The sequence below is a fragment of the Ammospiza caudacuta genome, chromosome 1 (genome assembly GCF_027887145.1).
Source record: "Ammospiza caudacuta isolate bAmmCau1 chromosome 1, bAmmCau1.pri, whole genome shotgun sequence".
NCBI classification, from domain to species: Eukaryota; Metazoa; Chordata; class Aves; order Passeriformes; family Passerellidae; genus Ammospiza; species Ammospiza caudacuta.
The window spans coordinates 52002382-52025502 of NC_080593.1; the positions used below are offsets into that span (position 1 = coordinate 52002382).

The 23121-nt window shown below is 38.3% G+C and overlaps 1 protein-coding gene across 1 annotated transcript in view; it reads left to right on the forward strand.

Annotated features, from left to right (window-relative positions):
* Positions 1-23121, forward strand: part of TPK1 (thiamin pyrophosphokinase 1) — a 303096-nt gene that overhangs the window by 48462 nt on the left and 231513 nt on the right. Inside the window, exon 2 of the mRNA XM_058814272.1 lies at positions 8833-8907. Within this exon, the coding sequence (XP_058670255.1) occupies positions 8833-8907 (75 nt within the window). The remainder of the gene's footprint in view (positions 1-8832; positions 8908-23121) is intronic.

The window sequence follows — 23121 nt, forward strand, 5'->3', positions numbered from 1 at the left end:
GAGGCATCGGATTCTGTCAGCCTCTTAAAGTGCATCTTGGTGCAAATAGAATTCAGACTTTTATGTGCATAGGAGATGTTAGTGCCAGGAACCGAAGGCTCAGTGGAGCACTTGGTAGCAGCAAGCAGGGGTTCTAAATGCTGTGCAGTCAGGCACTTCTGTGTTCCAATGGTTCTTACTCTTTGGACAGTACTCCTGTATGCAAATCATTAAATGCGTATTACGTTTTGTTAATCCTGTAGAAAATACCTAAAGATATCTGTTGACCATAGAAATGGCACTGTACTGTTTGCTGAGCTGAATGTTTGCTGATGGGATTGTGCTTTGTACCCATTTGCCCAGAGAGACTCCTGACATCTGCCTGCTCTGCCTTGTGATTCCTTGAAGTCACCTTGCCCTTGCTGTGTGCAGATTGAGCTGACAGTATCGACTGCTGGTAGAGCTTGTATGCCTGGTTGTCTCCTTGGAAATAGAGACATACCAGATAACAAGTATTGTTAGTGTGATGTATTCAGACAGTGTTGATGCTGTGTTTTTAAAATGCATGGAGGGCATTACATTCATCCTGACTATTACAGAGCGAGAAAGTGAACGCATCTCCTTGGTTTTCATTTAAGGTTGGAACTTCCTTGAATAGTAATTGTTGTTTAGATTTTCTCAAGATTTGCTTTCATTTTTACTTTGATGCAGATTTAAGCTCCAGTCTAATGGTCTGTGCCTAGAAGTTTTAAACACTAAAGTCAATTTTACCATAAGACTATCAATATTTTTATAGCAGGACTGTTTGTCTAATTCTTGTCTTATAAGGTCTTCCAACTGGTATCAAAAGGTGTCAAATGGGTTCTGTTTCAGATGATGACTTGCCTGTGAATAACAAAAAAAAGCATTTAGTATTTTTTTATAATGTAGTTGTAGTGAAATTAATGCATTTTAAAAGTTCACCGTACGTGTGAAAGTTGTAACCCTGATTCTGTAACCCTGGTGACTAGTCTTCTCATTCTGCACAGAATTCTTTCCTCCTGCTATTTCACTTCCTATTCATCACTTCAGCATCACCTGGCTATTTTTTTTCATGCCACAGGATAAATCATATCTGAATAATATTGTAGACCTCTACTTGACTGTGCCTATACCAGAAATCTCTCTTTGTTGGATTGTTGGATAATTTGAGTCCAATCTTGAAAACTGTAAGAGTGTAAGTGAACAGGCGATATCTCAGCTAAACCAACCACTGCTGCTTCCAGTTAATTCTGACCTTTGCTGTGCTTGGCTGGAAATGAAAGTCCAGATTGCACAAGGTGCAGAATGATGGGTATGGTTTGGCCACGTCCCTCGAGACAAGGACGAGAGTGTGGGGCAAATCAAACCAAAGGCCTTGCAGTGGCACATGGTGCATCTGCCAGGGTGTGCCTTGAAAAGCCTGTTTTATGGTTTGTGTACATTGCTGCCCCTCCCAATGTGACTGGTTACTCCACTGTGTTTATTTTCAAATGAGAGTTGGTAATGGGACACAAGCATCATTTCCATGTACATAATAGTAAGTGTGGTTAGGATTTCTATTTAAATAGCCAGTTCTCATGATTCAGTTGAGTTCTGTGTTGCCCTAGAGAGTTGAATCCAGCCATGAAGTTTCTTTGTGATGCTGGACAAGTTATCTAAAGCTGAAGATTCACTACTGGGAATTGTGTGACCTTATTCTGCTTGACCAGACTGAGATGTTTGACACATAAAGAGCAGAAGTCCAAGGTACTCAGAAATGCAGCTATAAACTATAGGACTTGGGATAAAAAGAAGCATCCCATCACATACTGAAATCAGAAATGCAGCTCTCACATTCTCCAGAGAAGCACCAGCATTAATTGAAAAATTTCATTGCAAGGCATGGCACCCTTCTTGGCACAGTGGTTGATGATGTGGGTAAATTATCCCATGTGTATGGCCATGTTTGCAACTTATTGTGAGAAATTAGTTGGTTTGAATTCATCCACATAAATTCTTGTAGAGTGCTCTCCAGAGGGTAACACATTGCAGCTTTTCAATAAGACTGTTTGCACAAATCCCCTCTTCTTCCTACTCTTCTTACTGGAATTTGCCTGGAGAATTAGGAGCTGCAAAATATTTAAAAATCAATAGAATTTACATGAAAAAATGAACACTAAGATGCATTGACAGGGATAACAGTGCCTTTGCACAAAAATCAGTTGTGTATGCATGTTTAATTTATACATTCAAGAAGTTTGAGAACATGTTTGTTAGGGTCTGTGATCCTTTTACATAATTTGTGCAGTTTTATTATGGGAGTTGTCACTGTTATGAGGAAAATTAAATGGCTTGTTTGGAGGCTTGGGATTCAGTGTGGAAAAAAGCAGCTACGCAATGTTTTATAAGCAATGGCTATAATTAATACAGTAGTCTAAGCTTAACTGTTTCTCTGAATTAAAGCTGACAACTACCTTTTCAGCAAGAGCACAGATGGAGGAAGTAGATTTTACTGACTTGAAGTTTAACTATTTTCAGAGTAGTAGTTCTGCAGGAGTTGTGAAACTTTTAACATGTGAAATGTTTATATTTTATAGTGTTGATTTGGTCTGCATAATGGTCCTAGGAAATTATCCTTTTTTATAGTCCTTGGTATCTCAGCAGAGTACTGGGTTTCCCCAAGAAAGAAAGCACTGTTGGGGGAAATCTTGGTTCAAGAAAGAGAAAAGCAGAATGAGGAGTATTTTTGTATAAGGTACACTATTTGCTCTGTTCAAAGTGAGGTTTTAACCTAAAAGATAACCTTAGAAATAGCATCTCAGGGTATGATGTTAAGTGCTTTTTCAGGAGTTAAAAATGCTATATTTATAAATTTTGATTCAAGTCCCCCTTACACCTTCCATACATGATAGGTAGTGTCAGATTGCCTCTAAAATTAAAAAAATCTTAAGTTTAGAGCCAAATTTTGATGAGTATAAAATTACAAAAGTGTCATGTAAGTTAAACTGATCTTGCAGCATAAAATACAAATAAAAATTCAGAAGCCAGAAGCCATGTGGCTATTGGCATATTTACATTAGTATTTTACTGTGGATGAAGAATATAATTTTGACGCAAGTTGCATGATCCTGCCTGTTTGCTGTGGTTTGCTTTATGTTGCAGGGTGGTTTTGGAATATGTAAACTAATTTCCTTTGGATAAAAATGTGCTGCAGGAGTGCACATAATGCTCTCCTACTGCTAATGGGTCTACAAAACCAGGCTAAACTGAACCTGAAGTAGCCTCCCTCTCCTCCTTTCTCCCAAAACGTGTGTGATGTGAATATCATACCTTCAGCACCAACAGTTTTGCTTTACAGACTGATTTTATTCGGCTATGCTACTTGCTAAGGTAGATCTACATACTACTCATAGTGAGCTGTCAAAGATATTAACTGATAAAATCAGAGTCTTGTCTTGTGAATCAGAAGCCAACTTTTAAGGAGTGCTGTATCAGCAAGTAAATTAAGAATTGTATGTGTGTAGCGGGTCGGAAACTACTGTTGGGTTTTTCGATGTCTAAAAAACAAAAAGCAAAAAACCATGATGAAAGCCTTTCAGGAAATGAGGAATCCCCCTTAGTTTCTAACCAGTAATTTACTTCATTCTTGGTGGTGAGATTGTTCCATTTGAGTATGTGTGGGAAGTGGATGGTAGCTCTTCAAAAAGCCCTGAACTAAATGGTCCATTTCAATAAGAATTTTATCAGTTTTGAATTAACATTTGGAGACAGGTGCTTACTTGGCAGAAAATTGTGTTAATTTGGTGCTGATCCCCAAACTCCTTTGTTTTAGTTTGAAAACCCACAGTAATCTTGCTGTGGTGATCTGTAGCAACAGCCAGATCGATTGTCACTGTGGTTTTGTTATGTTTGCTGGTTTCATGAACTGCTTTCTCAAGGGTTTATTATGATAGGCTCTCAGTAAATCTGACTTACCTGGAATTCTTACAATCACAATTTTGGTGTTAATTCTTGTGCAGCTGAAGGAACATCAACTGCCCAAAGAGCAGCCTCAGCCCTGTTTCTCACCTCTCTTATCTGTCAGTTTTGAAACTGTGAAAAACAACCTTGTCCCTTCCTACATAGTCTGACATTTAAGTGGGCAGTGATTGTTCATTTAAAATTAATCTGATGGGTAATAACTTTCTGAGTAACTTATGTTACTGGAAACCAATTTTTTTTTTTTTTTTCAGAGACGGTTTATTTTTTGTTTTGTTTTTAATTTGGGTTTTTAGTTCATTGTGGGGTTTTTGTTTGGCTATTTTTGTGGGGATTTTTGGTTTTTTTTGGTGTGGGTTTTTTGTTTGTTTTTGCTGTCCTGGTTTATTGATATATCATGGTGTATCTGTAGACTGATGTGAGAGCAGAAACATGAGAAGGAAGAAATTTTCAGTCAGATCATTCAGAGGTTTTTCTCTCAGATGCTGCTGTATATTTGGATGTCCACCTATATGATCACGAATGTGTATAACTGCAGTGTCTTTTCAATGGATCTTGATTAGCATCTTGGGTGTTTAGGTATATTTCTATCAGTACACAAATTTTCTGGGAACCTATAACCATCTTCCAACTTTCAGCTCTGCCCCTATACTACCTGTCTCTTTCCTGCTTCTTCCTCAGCACTGAACCTCCTTCTTTGTTGATGTTTGATAGAACACTGGAAAGGAGAGGAATGGCTCCTCTTCAGGCAAATAGTAAAATGTAAATACCAAAGAAACAAACCCAAAACATTAATTGTTTAGTGGAAGCCACTTTGGTGTGGCTGAAACTCTGAATTTGAAGTCGTACTTTGTCAGCACCTTGAGGCATGCCTGTATCTCAGCACAGCATGTCCCCCCCCATTGTGTATTCCCACTTGCATCATGTCAGAAAGTCTGGGAATAGCAGTGATCTTTACCAAAGGCCTCTTGTTTGAAGCATTGAAAGTTTTTCCCCGCTTTAGAAAATTCAATGCCAACATCCTCGCAATATGCAGAAAAACTCTTTAGTGATATGATTCTAACACTGAAAGGAGGCAAAGTGGCATATATTAATTTATTGGCTACCAGAGTAAAGGTTGTCTTTAAAAATATGTGTTTCTTTTACCTATGCTTTGTGATGGACATACAGCCTTAAGACTGGCACGTGGCAAAGAGAAATCAATTAAAAATGCAAAATGATATTATAAATATAAAATAACTAGATAAATACAATATGATGGGGAGAAGCCAAGAAGGATTTTAGAATAGCAAATCTATGCTCTAAAATATATTGGAATTGTTCACAGTGAGTTACAATGTGCTAAAAAGTCACTGCATAGGCAGTGCATAGGCTATCAGGGATGTTCACAACACTTTTGATAAAAGCCCTTTTCAAAGCAAGAAAAGTTGCTTCTCATGCTTTATTTGAGAAGTTTCATTAAAGAAGTACAGCTAAATAATTTTGGAAAGAAGAAAGAGAAAAAAGCTTTCAGGAAGGATGAGATGATGATGCCAGTGTAGAAACTTGTAGGCATTGTTGATTGATTGATTGATGGACTGATTTGTAACTTAGGAAAGGTTTCCAACAGGAATAAAAGTGATCCAGCTTTATTCAAAGATTAGGATTTTCCAAGTCTGCTAGAAGATTTTTTAGCTGTGTTTTTTCATGTAACTGCCTGTTCACATAGTTGTGCCCATGTTCATTCTTATTGAGTAAGTTATGCCTGTAAGACTGCAAGGTTTATAAGCATCAAATAGAAAAACAAGAGGGGGGGAGAATGTGGTTCCTTAAATGCAAGTAAAAGTTTCCTATAGTCATCCTCCTTTTCTGTAGGCCTGCACATCACAGGCCTTAATTCTTCTACAGGAGGACTTTGACCATGGGACTTGACTCCATTTGTTCTCTGAGTTGATGTAAATATCAAGAATAAGCTGCAGGTTTTGTAGGGAGCAGTTTTTTCTGCTTTTGCTGCAGATGGTTGAATTTGCTCAGGCTGCAAGAGCTGCAAAAGTATGTAATGAAAGAGAAAATTATACTAAAAATGGAAGAAACTATGCAAGAGAGAAACTTGTTCTGCATTTAGCAAAAGGCTCACAAAAGTTTCTTCAGTGCAGATATCCATATCTGGGGATATTGCTGGTGATTTCTTGCTTACAGAAACCTCTTTCCCATTAGTCCAAACAGAGCACAATGTCAGTAAGAGTTGGGTCAGGGTGCTAATTATCTTTGTGAAAAATAGATGGGTAGACAGTCCAGGAGATATGTGTCCTAATTTGTTGAGGGCTTTTAAAGATAAATGGCCTTGAAGTAGATTTGTTTTCAAATGAATAGCCAGTAGAGTGTTCAGAGCAGTGGCACAGTGAGTTCTCATCAGTTTTTCTCAGAGTGATGAATGTTGCATATTCTGTCTGTTGACATGGTCTTTGCCATCAGATGTCCCAATATATTAATAGTTTTTAGGGCAATGGTTGTAAATTATTGCAGCCCAATTTTATTACTGTTTTACATCTACTGAGGACTGAGCCTCGTGTGCAGCTTTGTATTAACTCAGCAGGCACCATTAAAATATTGACATTTAGGCTCATTTTGTCAGCATTAATCATACCATTAATCATAGCATTTTATCATGCCTTAATTGTATGAAATGACTGGTTTGAAATGACTGGAGTGTTCACTTCTCTAAAAGCAGGTGAAACAATAATTTCCATTTCTCTACTTTTTCAGCCTATAACTGCCCTTCAAAAAACCCAAACAACAATGAACCCTAAAGACATAACTCCCTCCATTTCCTACCTCTTGTATGCTGCGGGCATCTGCTTCTTGACTTCTTTGCAACAACTGAACATGTAGACCCAGCATCTCTTATGGGCCTCACTGGAAGCTCCTGGAAATGTCATCTCTGAAAATCAACCTCTGAAATCTCAGTGTAGACACCTGCAGCCAGGTCTTGGCTTCAGAAATGTACCCTAATATATATAACAAGAGTACTTCTGATGTGCAGAAAGAAAAGCTGAAATCATATGCTGAAATGGTTTAAGGGTTTAAAACAGGCACAGAAATGCCTTTTGTGATTCACCAGCAAGAATAGGCTTACAGCACCTGTGCCTGCTTTGTATTACTGTACCAGTGACAGAAACTGTGATATTTGCTGGCTCTTTTCAATGAAGAGCATCACTAGATGATTATGTTTAATACAAGGAGTTGGCAGCCTTTCTCACTTAACAATCATTAGGAGATCTGCTGCTGAGGTCCCATTTTGTGAGGCAGCTGGAAATTGGCACTTAGTTTGAATGTATTGTTTTCTACCTTTCTCTTAAAGTTCAAGGGCAAGGCAAAACTGTGCACAGGAAAAACTTTTCTCACTTTTCCTTTGTTTACTTGGTCTTTCCACCTCTCCCTATGAAAATTTATTCCCCTATATATACATGGATTAAATGGAAGTGAGGACAATGTCAGCAAAGATGGAAGCAGAAGGCTTGAGGGAGGGTATTTGAAAGCACCAGGCTATGATAATCATGTAGAATTTTCAATGGAGTAAAAATCATCTAGGTCTTCATTTCTATTTCTCTTGATACTTATGAAGGAGGACAATACTGTTACTTCTGTTTTAGGAAACTGAAGCCTCAAATGGGTCAGTGGGGAGGGAAACCCTAAATCACTCAAAGGGAAAGGTGCAGAAGAGGCAGAATAGTGGTATCCCAGTCTGCTAACCTTCACTTTGTTCTCCTAATCACACATTTAAATAATTATTTTAAAGACTGCCCCTTCCAACTCCCATCCCTACATGTTCCTTCAACTTCAGCATTTTGACCAGCTGTATTTTCCTTGATAACATGATATGGCTTAGGCCACAGGCTTCTACAGTGGCCTTCTGCCTCCTGCTGTACTGGATCTTCTCAAAAGACTTTCTAGTGATAGAGGATTTCTTTTTTCAATTATAGTTGCTTCACATGACCAAATATTATTCATTAACTTGATTGTCTAAGGATATCAAGCTCCAGGGGAAACTTGTATTCCTATACGATTGGCAAGATAATTAGGAAGTGAAATAATGCAAATCCCACTGCAGGCAGCCGCCAAAGATTTACGTATTTACTCTTGGAATTCAAAGTGTGTCATATCATACATCCTTCCTTTCTTTTAAGGCTTTTCTAACTGCAGGTTTATTATCGACCTTCAGCATGCACGTTTGCAGGGACAGGAGGCTTTATGAGCTCAATCAACTTGGGCTGGTAAATCCACTGAGGTTTTTAGCCTACAGTATCACCTAGATAACACAGGCTAAAGTACACTTGTGCTTTTACTAGCTTTTGATTTTTAGCTCCTGGGTCACGGACTTTCATTCTTTGTTTGTAGAGTATCTACCACAATTAGAGCTTGTACATGATAAGAAAACACAGGCACAGAAGCCACTGAGGGCAGCCAGAGTTCTGCATCCTCCAGGAGGATGGAATATTGGGTGTAGGTTAGAGACATCTCATATGGAGTCTCCTCCAGCCTTCCCCATTAACAGAGACCAGGGTAAGCTCATATCAGTAATTGCTGCATCCAGGCAGGAGTAGCAAGTGGGAGATGAAATGAGAGAGCTGTATAGATGTGGGGTCCTGTTGAGGATGGCCTTCGGTAAGTAAAAGTCACTTATAAATTAAGCACGTAGCAAAACCCTACCTAGTAAAAGTTATGTTACAAAGTTCTGACAGTTTTTCAATCTGGCCGTGGTAAAACCTGAGAAGCAAGGATATTAGTGGAGTTACGTGGTTGGACAAAAATGCATCTGGCAAAAATAAAATTTAAAAAAAAAGGACAAAAAAAAATCAATATTCTTGCTAATGAGAGCCAACATTTATCTTACAGGGAACCCGAAGTTTTGCCTTCTGATTCTGAACCAGCCTTTGAACAGAGGTCATTTCCATTGCCTGTGGAACAGAGGTAATAATAACTTACATACATCTTCATTTGCTTATTTTCTTAGCTGTTACCCAGCTAATGTACTTCATGTCTGTTGAACTGCAGTGTGGTGATTTCCTCTTTACTAGAGCAGTCTTCTGGTGAGGGTGTGAACTGGCAGAATATGTCCCTTGTTGCTGAATGCAGCAAATGAGCTGATTATGCAGATTCTGCCTCCCTGCATTGCACACGTCAGAGAGAACTTTGTGCACTGATCTGTGTAAGACTGTAGCTTTTCAGAGGCTTCTTAGGAACAATCATTGTTTTGCTGACAAAGTGTAGCAGATCAGTGGTGCATTGAAGAGTCTGGAAGTGTGCACTTCTTTAAAGGTCATCAGTGAAAAGTGTTAAATTTAATCAAAATAAAATGAACCGTGTAGATACTAAGTTGTGAAAGCGGTGGGTAATTTGCGTGCTTGTCAGAAATATGCAAATCGGATTTCACTACTCCTTTGTTAAATATGCACAGTGCTAATCATCATCTCTGGTATGATAGCTTCAGATTTGCTGACATTTTGTGGAGATATGTAAATCTTTACAAGCTTGGAGCTATTAATTCCTCCATGCAGGAACGTAGTCCTTCAGAAGCTTTCTGAAAAGCCACAGGAACTGTGTCTAACTTACTCCCAGGATGGGAACCTTGCAGAGAGATTCCTCTTAACTGACTGGAGCAGATAGAGCTATTTGGTTGCACTATAGGCAGAAGGGCTGGCAGGGGGTAGCTGTGCAGTTAAAAGGAATTGAAGTAAGGGATGGAGTGAGCAGGATATAGTTGCAGTACTTAATTCCAGTAAGCCCAAATTAGGTACCCATATAGCCAGAGGAGTGATAAAAAAAAGGAAGATAATTGTACAAAATGATTCAAAGCATCTGAACAAGTGCTGTACCCCAAACAGACTCACTTTCATTTGCATAATCAGCAAGAAAGTAACAAGCCCTCAGTGGAAGGGCTGTCCAGTTATTTTATAGATGTGATTCTACATATCTTTTTTCATTTAAAAAGATGCACTGAAACACCTGCTTTGTATTAAATGGACAAGGAGTGAAGCATTTGATCTTATTTCTATGTCCCGCCTTTCCTGTTTTCAAGATTGGGGTTAAAAAAAGAGCCAGTGAACCAGACATGCACAGTTTCTGAATGGCAGTATTTAGTGCCTTGTAGTACCGTGCCTGTGTTGCTTTAGTGCTGTGTTTTGTTGATCAAACTTTTGTTTTGTCTGTCCTTTAGAATATTAAGTCTTTAAAGTTTTTTTTTTTTAAACTTTAAGTCTTCCTCATTTGCTCAAACCATGGGGCATGGTGTTCTTACGGTAACACTAATGAGCCTTTAAACTGTAGTGCTTCTGTAAAGGGTTGAAATAAGAAGCTGAATAAAATCAAGTAGGCCAAAGACTGTCTAATTCAAAGCTACCTCAATGGGTTCCTGCTCTCTGAGCAGAACTGTTTTGAAAGTGATCACTGGTGCTGTAAACAGTTTTCCAAAGAGTTTGTGGGAGGAGCAGAAGTCCTAATTAAGCTATTAAAACTTTTGCTGGGAGATTACTTTAAGAAATAGGTGGATATTTTCTAAGTAAAATGACAGATGTAGGTGGTTAGGTAGTAAACATGAAATGTTTTTCTTCAAAGCATCTCAGCTGCAGCAAACCTTAGTGAACCCAGGACAAGGTTTTGGTAATGCCTGGCTTACAGTGCTAGTGGACTACTTGGGGTGTCAGCAGTTTTCTGGATGCTGCTTCTGGAGGAGGGATTGTTAGCACAGGGACTGTTGCAGGATTACAAGAACCTGGAGTCTGGTATGTGAACTGAAAGAAGTTCTGAGGGATTCATCCTTAGGAACAATGCTTGATGACCATCTGTGTATGCTTGAGATATCATAAAGGAGAGATGAGAAGGAAATAATAGGGCTGTTAATCCACAGAATATTGCTAGCTACACAAACTTGGGGAGAAAGGGAGAGAAAAATGCAAAGGAAAAATAAGATATTGTCCCACTTCTCTGAATTACAGGAATCTTGTGTTGTTATACTCAGTACAGAATGCTGAAATGTGTTATTTTCAAGTAGTTTGGTCCTATTGTCCTGGTTTAGGGCAAATTTGGGAGGAAAGCAAATGAAACAAGCATCATAAAGTTACCCCATGACACACATCAAAATAACTTCTTTTGTTAGTCATGTCAGTTTATTGTCAAGTAAAAAGTGATGTGATGTGAGATGTCCTAAGTTTAAAAAAAGAAATCACATCAATAAGTGGCTATTCTAGGCTAAAATTATCCCAGGTGTAACTCCTCTTGACCTTGAGAAAAAGTGGTTACAGCTAATTAACCTTTGTCTTATTACACACATTTATGAAATCTATTTTTACTGACATACTTTCTGAAGAACTATTTCAGTCAGTACAAGTTTGCATGAACTTCCTTCTTTGTGCTTTGTGAAGGACACTAAAATCAGATTTCATCACTTCCAAGAGACCTCTTTTACCATTCTCGCCATACAAGCTGGATAAGTGACAATAGTGAAGGAGTACAAGCTAAGGACTACATGATTTTAGTCTATTATATGTCATGACTGTAGTGAATCAGTCTAGAATATATTCACTTGTTAGGTGTTTGGTACAGTCATGCAGTACTAGTGCTATCCTAAAAGCAGGATGGAGGAAATGCTGGAGAAGGGACAGTTGCAAAAGCAGGATGAAGACTAATATGGCAGACAACACTGGTTGTTCCCTGAAGGATTTATTGGGCTGCGTATTGTGAGAAGGGGAAAAACCAAATGGCAAGAGAAATTGAAGATAATAGATCAGTGAAGGGGAATAGGAGGTAATGTGGAAAATATGTCCAAGAGTCAGGACCCTGCTTTTCTCAAAGCTGCAAACTTTTTTGTCTGTGAGTTTTCTATATGGAAGACTAGATCCAGTAGGCCTTACCTTAACAACACTGTCATGCATGCTAAATCCCTGCTTATGCAAAGTTTCTATCTCCTGGTTTGAATCCTATTTAATAAAAAAAATATGGTTGTGAAAAAAATCCAGTTTGAATTAGTCTCTGGGGCTACTTCTCAAGTGATTTCAAATGTAAATATATCTTTCACAGAATTGACTGTGAGTTGAAAGTCTGAAGCTGTCTTTATGTTAAGTTTGAAAAGTATAAAAGCCCAGGTTTTAGTGGCTGAAAACAGAATGGGCTTTCTGGGGAGTAAATGAAAGTTCCTGAGTCTTTGATTCTGCTTTTAAAAATCTCTTTAATCAGAAATGCAATGACTTACTTATGCCAAGAATTACAGCTATGTCTAGTGCTGAGTGCTCTGGCTTTTTGATGTCTCCCTAGGGAAGAGGCAGAATTATTGAAGTGCTGAGAAATCACCTCAGTGAAATTTGTCTTAAGTTCAGGATCTGAAAATTGTTTCTTGTTTCTGAAAACATTACCCCTACAATGTAATGCTACTCAAATGATCCAAAATCTCCTTATGTCTCTGCTTTATGATAGGATGTTAAATGGCTATGCATTGCAGAGTGCTTTCCACTCTTAAATGTTGACAATGACAGCTCTAAAGAACAAGGAGTTGTGCTCTGGAAAATAAGATTATTATTTAAAAAGTCAGAGTGAAATGACAACATTCCATAGCAACCTGATGGTGTTGGGCTTTACAGTAGGAAAATGTGTCCATATGTATTTTTTAGTTCTCACAATGGTTGTCATACATTGGCCACTGTGCCTTCCTCTAAAGGATTGTGATTTCTTTCCACAAATAAATACTTTCCATGAAAGCTTTTCATCAAACAAAACATGTTGAAAAACTTCAAATATTAGCCGTTCTTACTACCAAATGTCCTTGGCTAATGTATTACAATAAGCTACCATCATCCCTTTGGAAGGGGCTGACTGAATCCTGACTTGTGGGAGGTGTGTTTAATGTTGGACAAGTCAATAGAAAGGAGACATCTATGAAACCAGGCTGCAAAAATATCCTTCAGGTGCACATCCCTAAACAGTCCCTTCCATAGACAGTTATTTCCAGTGAAGGAATTTGGGGTCTATCTGTGTCATCTTGTGCTGCTCTACAGACAACATGGCATATGCATGACCAGCCACTTCATATGCATAGTGTATGGGCGTTTTATGTCCCCTTGTAGATCATGAAAAGGGAGGAGCTCCAGAAATAGGAATGTTGCTCACCCTGGAGGCTCCAGCTCTATATTGTGTGTGAGGTCTATGTAGTGAGATAACAGAAAGTATTCTTTTATGGCAGCAATGTAGTAAGTCAAATCCAAACTCTGTTAAAGTGTCTTCAAATGGTATTTTCTTAGACTATTTATATTGTGATGGTTTATCCATAAACTGAGTTTTCTCTATTAATACCCATATTGCAACTGCTCAATCAAAGCAACTGTTGCATTCCAAATCCTCTGTTGAATGTCAGGCAACTTTCCTGTCAAGGCCAGCCTACTCTTTGGTGAAAATGCCAATAATGAATGGTTAGTGAGCACCTAGAGGTGACTGTGCATTACCAAATATCTCTCCTAACTAAACAATCAGATCAGAAAAGGTGCTGATTTGTATGAATGATTTCCAAGTCACCTGTCTTTGAATGCCACATGCTGCCATACATTCTATGTTCCATATGCTTTTGTCTGCAGTGATTGATATATAATCGGTGATTTATATTTTGAATGTCTTCAGTTGAGGTTTAAGAGGGAAGTAAGTTATAAGTAGCAATACAAAGTCCAGGTATCAGTTCAGATGTACAGAGGGGAAGGTAACAGATCAGTTGGAAAAGTTTTAATGTCTGAAGAAAAGATATTGTAGTAATAAGAGGAGGGGAAGTAACCTGACTTTCCCTGGTACTATTTTTTTCTTCTGTATGACTAATACCTTTTCCTTTAGTCTTTAGGAGTTGAACTCACCTACACTTCCAGAATTATTAGTATGTGCAGCCATTCACTTGCCCTTTTACCTGTCATCCAATGAGCTTGCCTTGTTGGCATATGGTGAGCTTTTTTCTCACCTTTTATTTTCATTTCTAGCTGAACTTGCTTGTAATATATCTCAAATTTGTACTGGACCCAGAATTGGCAGTTGGCATAAAACTTGAGGGAATTCAGAGCAGCTACTATTAATAAATAGGAAAATGTTCATAAAAATGGTGATTGGGATGTCACATGGACCTGTATGCTTTATTGCACTTCCTAGCAGGCATCCAGACTAGCAGTAACTCTTACTGCTGGCCTCAGCTAAACTACTCTGTTCTCCACTGAGAGCAGAGGGACTCTGCTCTATTGGACTTCTAAAATGTCAATATGAAGTTCATTTTTCCATATTTGAATCAAAACAGGAATATAATTTCTAGTTTGTATTTAATAACTTAAATTTGATGTTCTGTGACACTTAATTTAGATTTAAACAACACTTTGTTATGGTGATGTGCCTGTTGTTGGATTGCATGCGAGTTATGTCCTTCAGCTACAGGAGTCTGAGAGAAGTTATTTCAAGTGTTCTTAAGGGTAGGGAATCTATGCTTTAGGAACAAGAAAATCTGGCCCTCTCTAGGACTGGCTAGCACCATGCCTTAAGCTTGGACGTGAACCACAGAATCATTTGGAAAAGACCTCTGAGATCATAGAGTCCAGCCTTTTGATTGATCACCACCTGTCACATGGCACTATGTGCCACATCCAGTTGTTTCTTGAACATCTCCAGGGACTGTGACCTTACCGCTTCCCTGGGCAGCCCATTCCAGTATTTAACAACCCTTTTAGTGAAGAAATTCCTGCTGATGTCCAGCCTGCACCTTCCCTGGAGCTGTTGGAGGTTGCATCCTCTTATCTGGTGACTTGTTACCTGGGGAAAGAGGCTGATCTTCACCTGGCTCCAACCTGCTTTTAGGCAGCTGTAAGGAGGGATGAGGTCTCCCCTGAGCCTCCTTTCCTCCAGGCTGAACAGCCCCAGCTCCCTCAGCTGCTCCTCACAGGGCTTGTGTTCCAGACCCTTCCCCAGCCTTGTAGCCCTTCTTTGGACATGCTGCAGCACCTCTTTTCAAATGAGACAAGGCAAAACTAGACACAGGACTCAAGGTGTGAAGTAGGATCTGGATCCTGGGACATGCAGTAGTTTGCACTAGAAGGGATTTTGGGAAGAGAGCTTTTGTAGACTGTGCTTTGCCTATGACTCTGTATAAGTTTGATATCAACCAGATTTTCGGTGGTGAACTGGAAGCTTAAATTTATCTTTAGGAAACAAAGCTTAAAACTCCAGAAATATGATAAAATTATTCTATTTGTGACATAGATATTGTTAGTGCCTTTCTGGTTTGGAATTTGGGATCTTGAGCAACATAGGTTAGGTGTGTGGACAATTTAAAAGGTAGGTGTTTTTTGAGAATTTTTAGATAGTTATTGGCAAAGCTGAGGACAGAGCTGATCTTCTAGGCCTTTTGCATGGATCAAGTTCCTTCACCATAGTAGAAGCTGTGACAGAATGAGGTCTCTAGATAAATTTTGAGACATAGTCAGCTGAATATGCTTTGTTGTTGATTTTAATTCTGTGCAAATCCAGCACCAGGAAATTCTGAGATCTAAAATAATTTTTTATTTGTTTTATGGATTTGAGATTTTGTTTGAAAATTAAAAAAAAAAATAGAGTAATTAAGATTCCCCTCTGTGATGCTTTGAAAAACTAAACCCCGCTGAGCTGAAGTTCAGAGTAACAGAACAATAGAGAATTACTTGGAAGTACTAGTGAGAAGCATAACAGATGATTACAGCACAAGGAAAAAATGGGAGGTTATTACAGTGCCTTTTCTATGAAGCCAGGATGCAAATCCCATTAGGGGAGTTCTATTGTTACAAGATTTGCTGTATGGAGGGCTTTGATAGCATCGTGCTATATATCTGGTTACCATGATGTTTCCCAGAGGACTGTTGAAAGAAAGAGCTTTGGAAAATACTGTCAGGAGAGTGCTTTGGAGCACCCCAAGCAGAAAGAGAAGCACGAGACAATAGACAAAAAAGATTATTCATGACTCATTTTGTTAGTGATTCAAGAAGAGCAATTGTCCTGGGAATGAACTCGAGGAGCAGAGGTGAATGCATGAGGTTAGCATAAGTAAGGCCTGTGTCAGAAAAGAGCAGGTTTTTAATCCCATGAAAGGAACTCCTGGATTTTCACTGCCTCAAGCTACACAGAGAAAAAGTATATAAAAACATTGTTTCTCTGGGACTTACTACAGGGCAAAAGTATTATTTTCACAGCTAGAGCTTAGCATGAATCCATTACTAGGGTGAAGTGTTAAGGTCTTGTAAAATATGGATGTTATCTAGGGTTGTCTGTGTCAGGGTCTTCTCACTGGCTCTGATGGCCTTTGGATCAAACCATTGTTTTATAGTCTTCCTTTTTCTCTTACTCCTGGGTTGCCTTAGGGCAGAAAAAACATTTTTTTAATAATAAGGAAATTAAAAAAAAAGGAAAACAAAAGAAAAAAAAGTCCCAAGAAGCCCACAGTAGTACAAGAGGCTCACCTTGATCCAGTGGTGATTTCAAATGGTGACTGCTTTTTAAAAGTGGATTTTTTCTTTTTTATTTGCCTGGGTCTTGTTGTATTTCCAGATTTTGAATTTTAAAAGTTTTTATTTTTTTATTACCCTGACTGCAATTATGACTAACTCACCCAGTGAACAGTTTAACTCTTCTGTAATATGTTGAGACTATGCTAGTATTTATTAGCTACTTCACTGATGGAGTGCATCCTTCACTGTGTTCAGTGCCTGAAGGGACAGCAGTAGTTTGAGAAAATGGATGCTGGACTGCTGATTTTCTCATTTGAATGGTATGCATGCTGTCTTGCTCACCCATATTATCAAGTATTAAAATTGAACTGTAAATTCATATAGTCATAAAATAGATATCTTTTCTGCTCTACTCATTGTCTCTTCTCTTTTCTAAAGTAGGCTGTTTGTTAAATTTCAGCATTATGTGAATGTGCTATTAAAGCAATCTGTGCATTTACATTTATAAAACAGCATAGTAGGATTATTTTATTTAATGTGTAATTGGTCAAAAATGTAGCACATAGAAGTGGAACAAGTATTGTGGCTGTTAACATCATTTTTTCTTGCAAGTTAACAATTCTTCATCTGATACTCTGAAAAGACAATGGTGATGTATATCAGCCTTTCTTTAGTTTCATGTACAGTGAATCACATTGGAAAAGAAGCAAAACATTGTCATAGGTTTTTTGTTGGGGAAAATTCCACTGACCTCAGAAATAATGGGGACAAACTATAATTTTTAGGGGTGTTTTATTATCATCTTCCATTATTGGAAGCTATATGACTAGCACAGTCTGATGTATAAGCTCTTGATATCAATATTCCCTCAATTACTTTGAATTAATTTGGTTCAGACCTCCATAAAATTGTTTCTTTAAAGAGGGCCTCCCTCTATTTTCACTGAAATAAACCTTAATGTTAAATTGGATGTCCTGGATAAGGTGTAACCACAAGAATCAATGTTGGTTCAATGTCAGCATCATTAGCACTGAAATAATTTGGTACTTTGGAGTACGAGTATCATTCTGTTGGATTTTCTTTTGAAAAATTCCAGCTCCTTCAAACCTTTGCTGCTTATGTTCAGACCCCAAGGTCTGGCTCATTGGGAGTTCTGTTTCTGGCCGTGGAAGTCATTAAGCAGGTAACTAAGTTTTTCCTTGTCTGAACATGCACTTTTTCTTTCAAGCTTCCTGATGTTACCTACAACAAGCCCTTAGCTTTAGGCCCTGGCTTCCAGAAGTCCATAGTATCACCTTGGTGTTTTGTGAGGTGTAATAAGCTATGACTGAATGATTGTCAGGTTAAACTGGATAGTAACAGAACAGCACACTTGAAATATTATTATTTCTTTTGAGGGGAAAAAGAGAAAGAGAGGCTGATTTGTCACTGCAAGTCTTTGAAGAGACCCTAAACATTTTGAAGTGCAAGAATTGGAAAGGCTCAGAATGCCTTTAGACTGACCTATTTGGCAACATAAGTGTCCTAAGTAAGAACACAAACTTGTAACGTGCTGTCACAATGACTTAAAATTACCTTGGGGATATGGTAATTCTGTACATTGCTAATAAACTTCAGATTTTTACAAAGAATTATGAGTAAGTTATTTAGCCTGTGAAAATACATGCTTCAACAAAACACCAAGCTCATGTTTTAGTACAGGATTAAGGTGGGTCCATTGGATTTTGAAGTCCTTTGAGGTACAAGGCAAAAGTGGTGTAAGTGCAGTGCCTGGACCAAATCATATCAGAAGTAAAATACTTTGATTATCTCTTGGTTTTGGATGCCTAAATTGCCACCTTAAGTGGACTCTGGTTTCCTAACCTTCCCTTTTACCCATCCAGGACTGGGAGGGAAGCTGAGCACTGAGCAGCTGAGACATGCCGTCATGTGGCACATCTTAACAGCTTGGCCTATGTTTCATCTTGATTTAAAACCAATGAAAGCACTGAATGTTTGAACAGTCCACTTACTGTCTTGACAGCTAATCCAAGATAAAGGGAATGAGAATTATACCTTCCATTCCTAGGAGGATAAATATTAAGTCCCTTATTCCTTACACAGAGCATGACTATGAATAAACCTTTTCAAAGCAGCAGTGCAGTATAGTTTCTCATTCTTTTAAAACTTAGAAATCTGAAGAATTTTAGCAGTCAGAAGAATTTTATAGATAAGCCTGTATCACAGAAGTAGTGTAGAAATTATATCTCTCTAATTTTTACAGTTATTTTCTTCCTATCCCAGTTTTAAGTAAATGTGAAAAGTCATGTTCTCTATGGTGGATGCTGCATTTGAAGGCACCTCTGTTGTCATTCAGACTGAAATATTTTCATTGCTAAAAAGATATGCAGTAATTACAGATCTGGAACATGATTGCTGATGAAGTTTTGAGAGAAAGTGATTAATATCAGGAAAATGTGCTCAAGAAGCCACAACATTTGGTCATTGTCAAATGAATTGCCCTTAGCATGGCATAGATCATGTGTCAACTCTGTTTAACTGAGCTGTGTAATCATTTTGACAAATACATGCAAGGCTGTCTTAAGGTATCAAAAGGTGTATTTAAATTGCAGGAAAGGCTTTAGACCATCAGAAGAATCTTCTGGCAGTAGTAGTCTTACAAAGAACTTTGAGCAGATTGAACCCTCTGAATATCTTAGAGAACTGTCAGGTTTGGTTCACTTCCGTGCTTATTCAGAGATTCATAGACTGTGCTTTTTGATTTGTTTTCCAAAATTGAATAACTGTTATAGAAGTTGTGGTGGGAACAGAAAGTGAAAAAAGACATGGACAGAAGGGGAAGATTGAGCAACATGTTCAAGTACATAGAGAATTACTGTATAATCCATCATTTTTAGGGAGGAAAAAAGGTCAGAACAAGTGGGATTGTAGCCAATTTTAATTCCTGAGAATATTAACATATTAAGGAAGTAGACTGGTTCTTCAAATCTGTCTATACATTGTCCTTGCTGGTATTATATTAATAACTCTGATCTTATCAACTGTTTGGCAAAAGCAAGTTTCCCTTTTTTTTTAAATTTTTGTGAACCTGTCTTTCTCTTTGCTTCCTGAAGGAGCTGAGGAAACATAAGAGGGTGCATGCCATAGTAATTGTCCACTTAATCTCACACTGACAAGGTTTAAAGTTGCTTGAGTAGTAGTGCACTGGGTCCTCCAGTTATATCTCTCTTAACTTGGGATATTTAGCTGAAGTTTATTCGTTTCCTAGGTTGATGCTAGTATTTTCCTCAGTCAATGGACAGAGATCCAAGTTGTCTTCTGGATCGCCATGGAAATTTAGATATATCTGCTAGGTACCTATAATTGAGGAGGTGTGGAGGCCTGAATAGAAGCCCAGATGTCAGGTTATTTTCTCTTCTTTGCCAGTGTAGTGCAAAAAAAAATAAAGAGGAAAGGAAATTCTGTGGGAGTCTATAGTTAGTCTGCTCTATTTAATCTCAGTGTTGTCTTCTACTCTCAAGTCTTTCCCATTAGCCATGTCAAACTTTCCTTCTCTATTTAGCAACAGGAGAGGGACAATAAGGGTAAGGCCCTGGAGACTGCAAAGCTATCATCTAATTCTGAACATGCTTTGGTTGTGGTTTTCCTTGACCACCTCTTTTTCTGTAGGCCTGTGCACCTTTGTCAGCGAGCAACATTCTCATTAGGACTTTGTAAAACCCAGATACATATTAACAAGGCATCCAGAGCTGACCTTTAGTCTGGAAGGGAGATTGCTCTTAGCAGTGATTTGTGAAGTCTGCTCTCCTTGGTGAATTTAGGATCTGTTTAGTGTTTAAGATTACTTCTAAATCATGCATTTAATTTTTATTGCTTTTTCTTTAGCTCTATAGATTTGAGTGAGCGTTAATGCAGCACTCATATTTCATTAGTGACTGTAGTGCTTCACATCCTTTATATTCACCTTCTAGAAATGCTTTGGCAGCAGAACTGACTATGCCAAAATGCATAAGAAAGGGTAGAAATAATAAATGCACTATCCATTTGGCTGACACAATTCAACATTTTAAGTTTTGTTTGTGACCCACTGTTCATCTCTGGCAATTTGAATATACATATGCAGTGTCCTTTTTAAAAATGTGTGGGACAATAGGGAGGCTCTAGTGTTATTAGCATAGTAAATCTTTACTAAAACAGTTTTCTTTTATATTGCAAGGGCGTGCTGATGCTGTTCTCTTTTAGATATTAAAATCAGAGGCGTGAAAAATTTGTTGAAGTCTGCTGCAAGTCTTAACAGGGTTGTGGGGGGGGTATTTTATTTTGTGGTGGCTTTGAGTTTTTTTGTTTGGCCTTTTTTTTTGTGTGTGAGGCCTTTTTTTCTTTTGTGAGTGTGCTATCTTATCCTACTGGCACTGCTTATAATAGCATGAATAACTGCACACTGAACCTTTGTCCTTGCTGGTGCAGTAGCATCAAACTATCTTGGCCACTCCTTTATGAAGGTAGTGCAGGATGCTGTAGTTGATAATCCATATTACTAGCCATAAAAGGTTGGGAAAAAGGATCTTGGAGACACTTTAGGGCAACAAACTTACATTTTTTATGTTGTATTTGCAGTAAAGAAGTATCCAGCTCCTTCCTAGGTCCGGAAGAATGGCACAATCATTGCCTCCAAACTGAATGCACTGCTAAAAAGAAACTATAAAAAATTTTGTTCTGAATAGTTTAGGCTGTTCAAAGCCTATTAATAACCTTACTCCTAGTTTGTTTGTAATGCTTTTCCTAGCCTTGTATTATAAAAGAAGAATATCACTGTTTCCCATGAGTTAGTACAGTGGTCTGAAGGGGGCCTAATGGTGTGTTTTCCTTCAATCATAGACACAGTTGTTGAACCTGGAGATTAGGAACTTGTGTGAGTGTTGGTTTTTCTTACTGAAAGGGCAAAGCCACTGTAGACATTCAGATGGGAGCTAAAAGTCATTTTTAGACACTAATAGATACTGAATGTCAGTGGATTTGATAATTTCATGCTGAAGTCTTAGGATCAGAGAATGGTGATAAATGATGCTCTCATTAGTGTCAAAACCCCTCTGATACAGACTGAAGAGTTATGAGCTTTGGTTTAGGAAACCCCTCCATGTGAAAAGATCAAAAGTCATTTGAGTCTGCTCCCTTGGGAGTTCAGTGATTTATTTTTCTACAATGAGTTAGGAGCTATTGGCCTTGCCCCAAGGAATCTAGAAAAAGTAGGATGTGGAAGTGGAATATAGATTTGTGGGAGGGCACTGAGTCTTGACTTCTCTGTGGAAGTGCTCCTCTCTCTGAACATGGAGGAGTGATTGTTTAGCTGCATGTTTCTTTAGGTCACTTCCGAGATTTTTCTAGTCTAGAGGTGTCTCTGGTTCTCATGTGATACCTCATTTTCTGTTTGGGATTCATCACCTGAATCAGAAATGTGTTTCAAGTCATACTGCAAGTACTTACCCTTCCTGTAATATGTCTGAAATGCCAAATGTTACCAGACACTGAGAAAAGCAGTGGAAAGGAGCATGTGGCACCACATTCAAGTTTGAAACATACATGTTCTGAGCAGCCAATACTGTGGCAATGTGTTACTGGGGTATCTTCCTGTTCACTCAGCATTTGAGATATAGTGCTAAAATAAACCAATTGCCACAGTGTCCACTAGGGTCTGAAAACCAATCTTTCATTTACTTGTATTAAAGCAATGTTTGTTCAGGATGTTGTTTCTGTCTATTGGTAATGCTGTAGCACAGGCTTATTTTGTTTAGAAAAGGCATTCTGAATCCATGCTAGAAGCAGCTGAGGGAGAAGTTGAATGTGAAGATTGACACACTGTATTTTCATGGAGAATATACGACATTTGAGCATTCCAGGAGAAATGTTAAAGTTGCAATATACCCAAGGAGACGTAAGCATAAGCAATATTTTTTCACAGTAGCCTGGAGAAGTTATACCATTTAAAACTGGCAAGTTCCGTTGCCTTCAGTTCTTTGGAAAATCCTACTCAAATCACGTAAAAAAATACATGTTTATCTAATTGAGGTCCCCAGACTTTCTTTTCCTGATTTACAAATGAAAATTGGGAAAAGATCCTTTCATGCTAAGATGTGAGTATCCATATATCATGAGTCTTCTTTTTGTGCATGGTGGTTGTTGAGATTTGTTCAAGTATTGATAATTATCAAAGTTTATGGTTTCAAGACTTATGTAGAGTGTTTGAGTGTGATAAGGAAAGAGGCCAAAAGCCTTCATCAGTTGTGAAGGTTGTGTATAGCTACGTGGTTTTCTTCTTTTTTGTATGAGTTATTTCTGTTCAGAAGATAGAGGTGGATCAATCTTCTTTGAACCCTTGTTGGCAAAAGACTGCAACCATTGTAACCATTGGTCAGCTTTTCCATGACTTCATTAAATCTTGGCTTGGTGCCTATCTCCTTAAAGTCTGGTGGGCTGTGGATGATGAGCTGGCATTCCATTCTGGATGTCAGCTTGTGTAGGAGCATGAATCATAATTTGCATGATGGTGGAATCTCAGGTTTCCACAAAAATGCTTATCCAGTCAAACCCCAAACAGCAACACCTTCCCAAGTAACACTTCCTTTGGGTAAGAATTCTTTGGAGGAATGCAGTAAAATGAATCCTGAATGTTACGAGTCATTTTTCAATCTCAGTTTTTTTT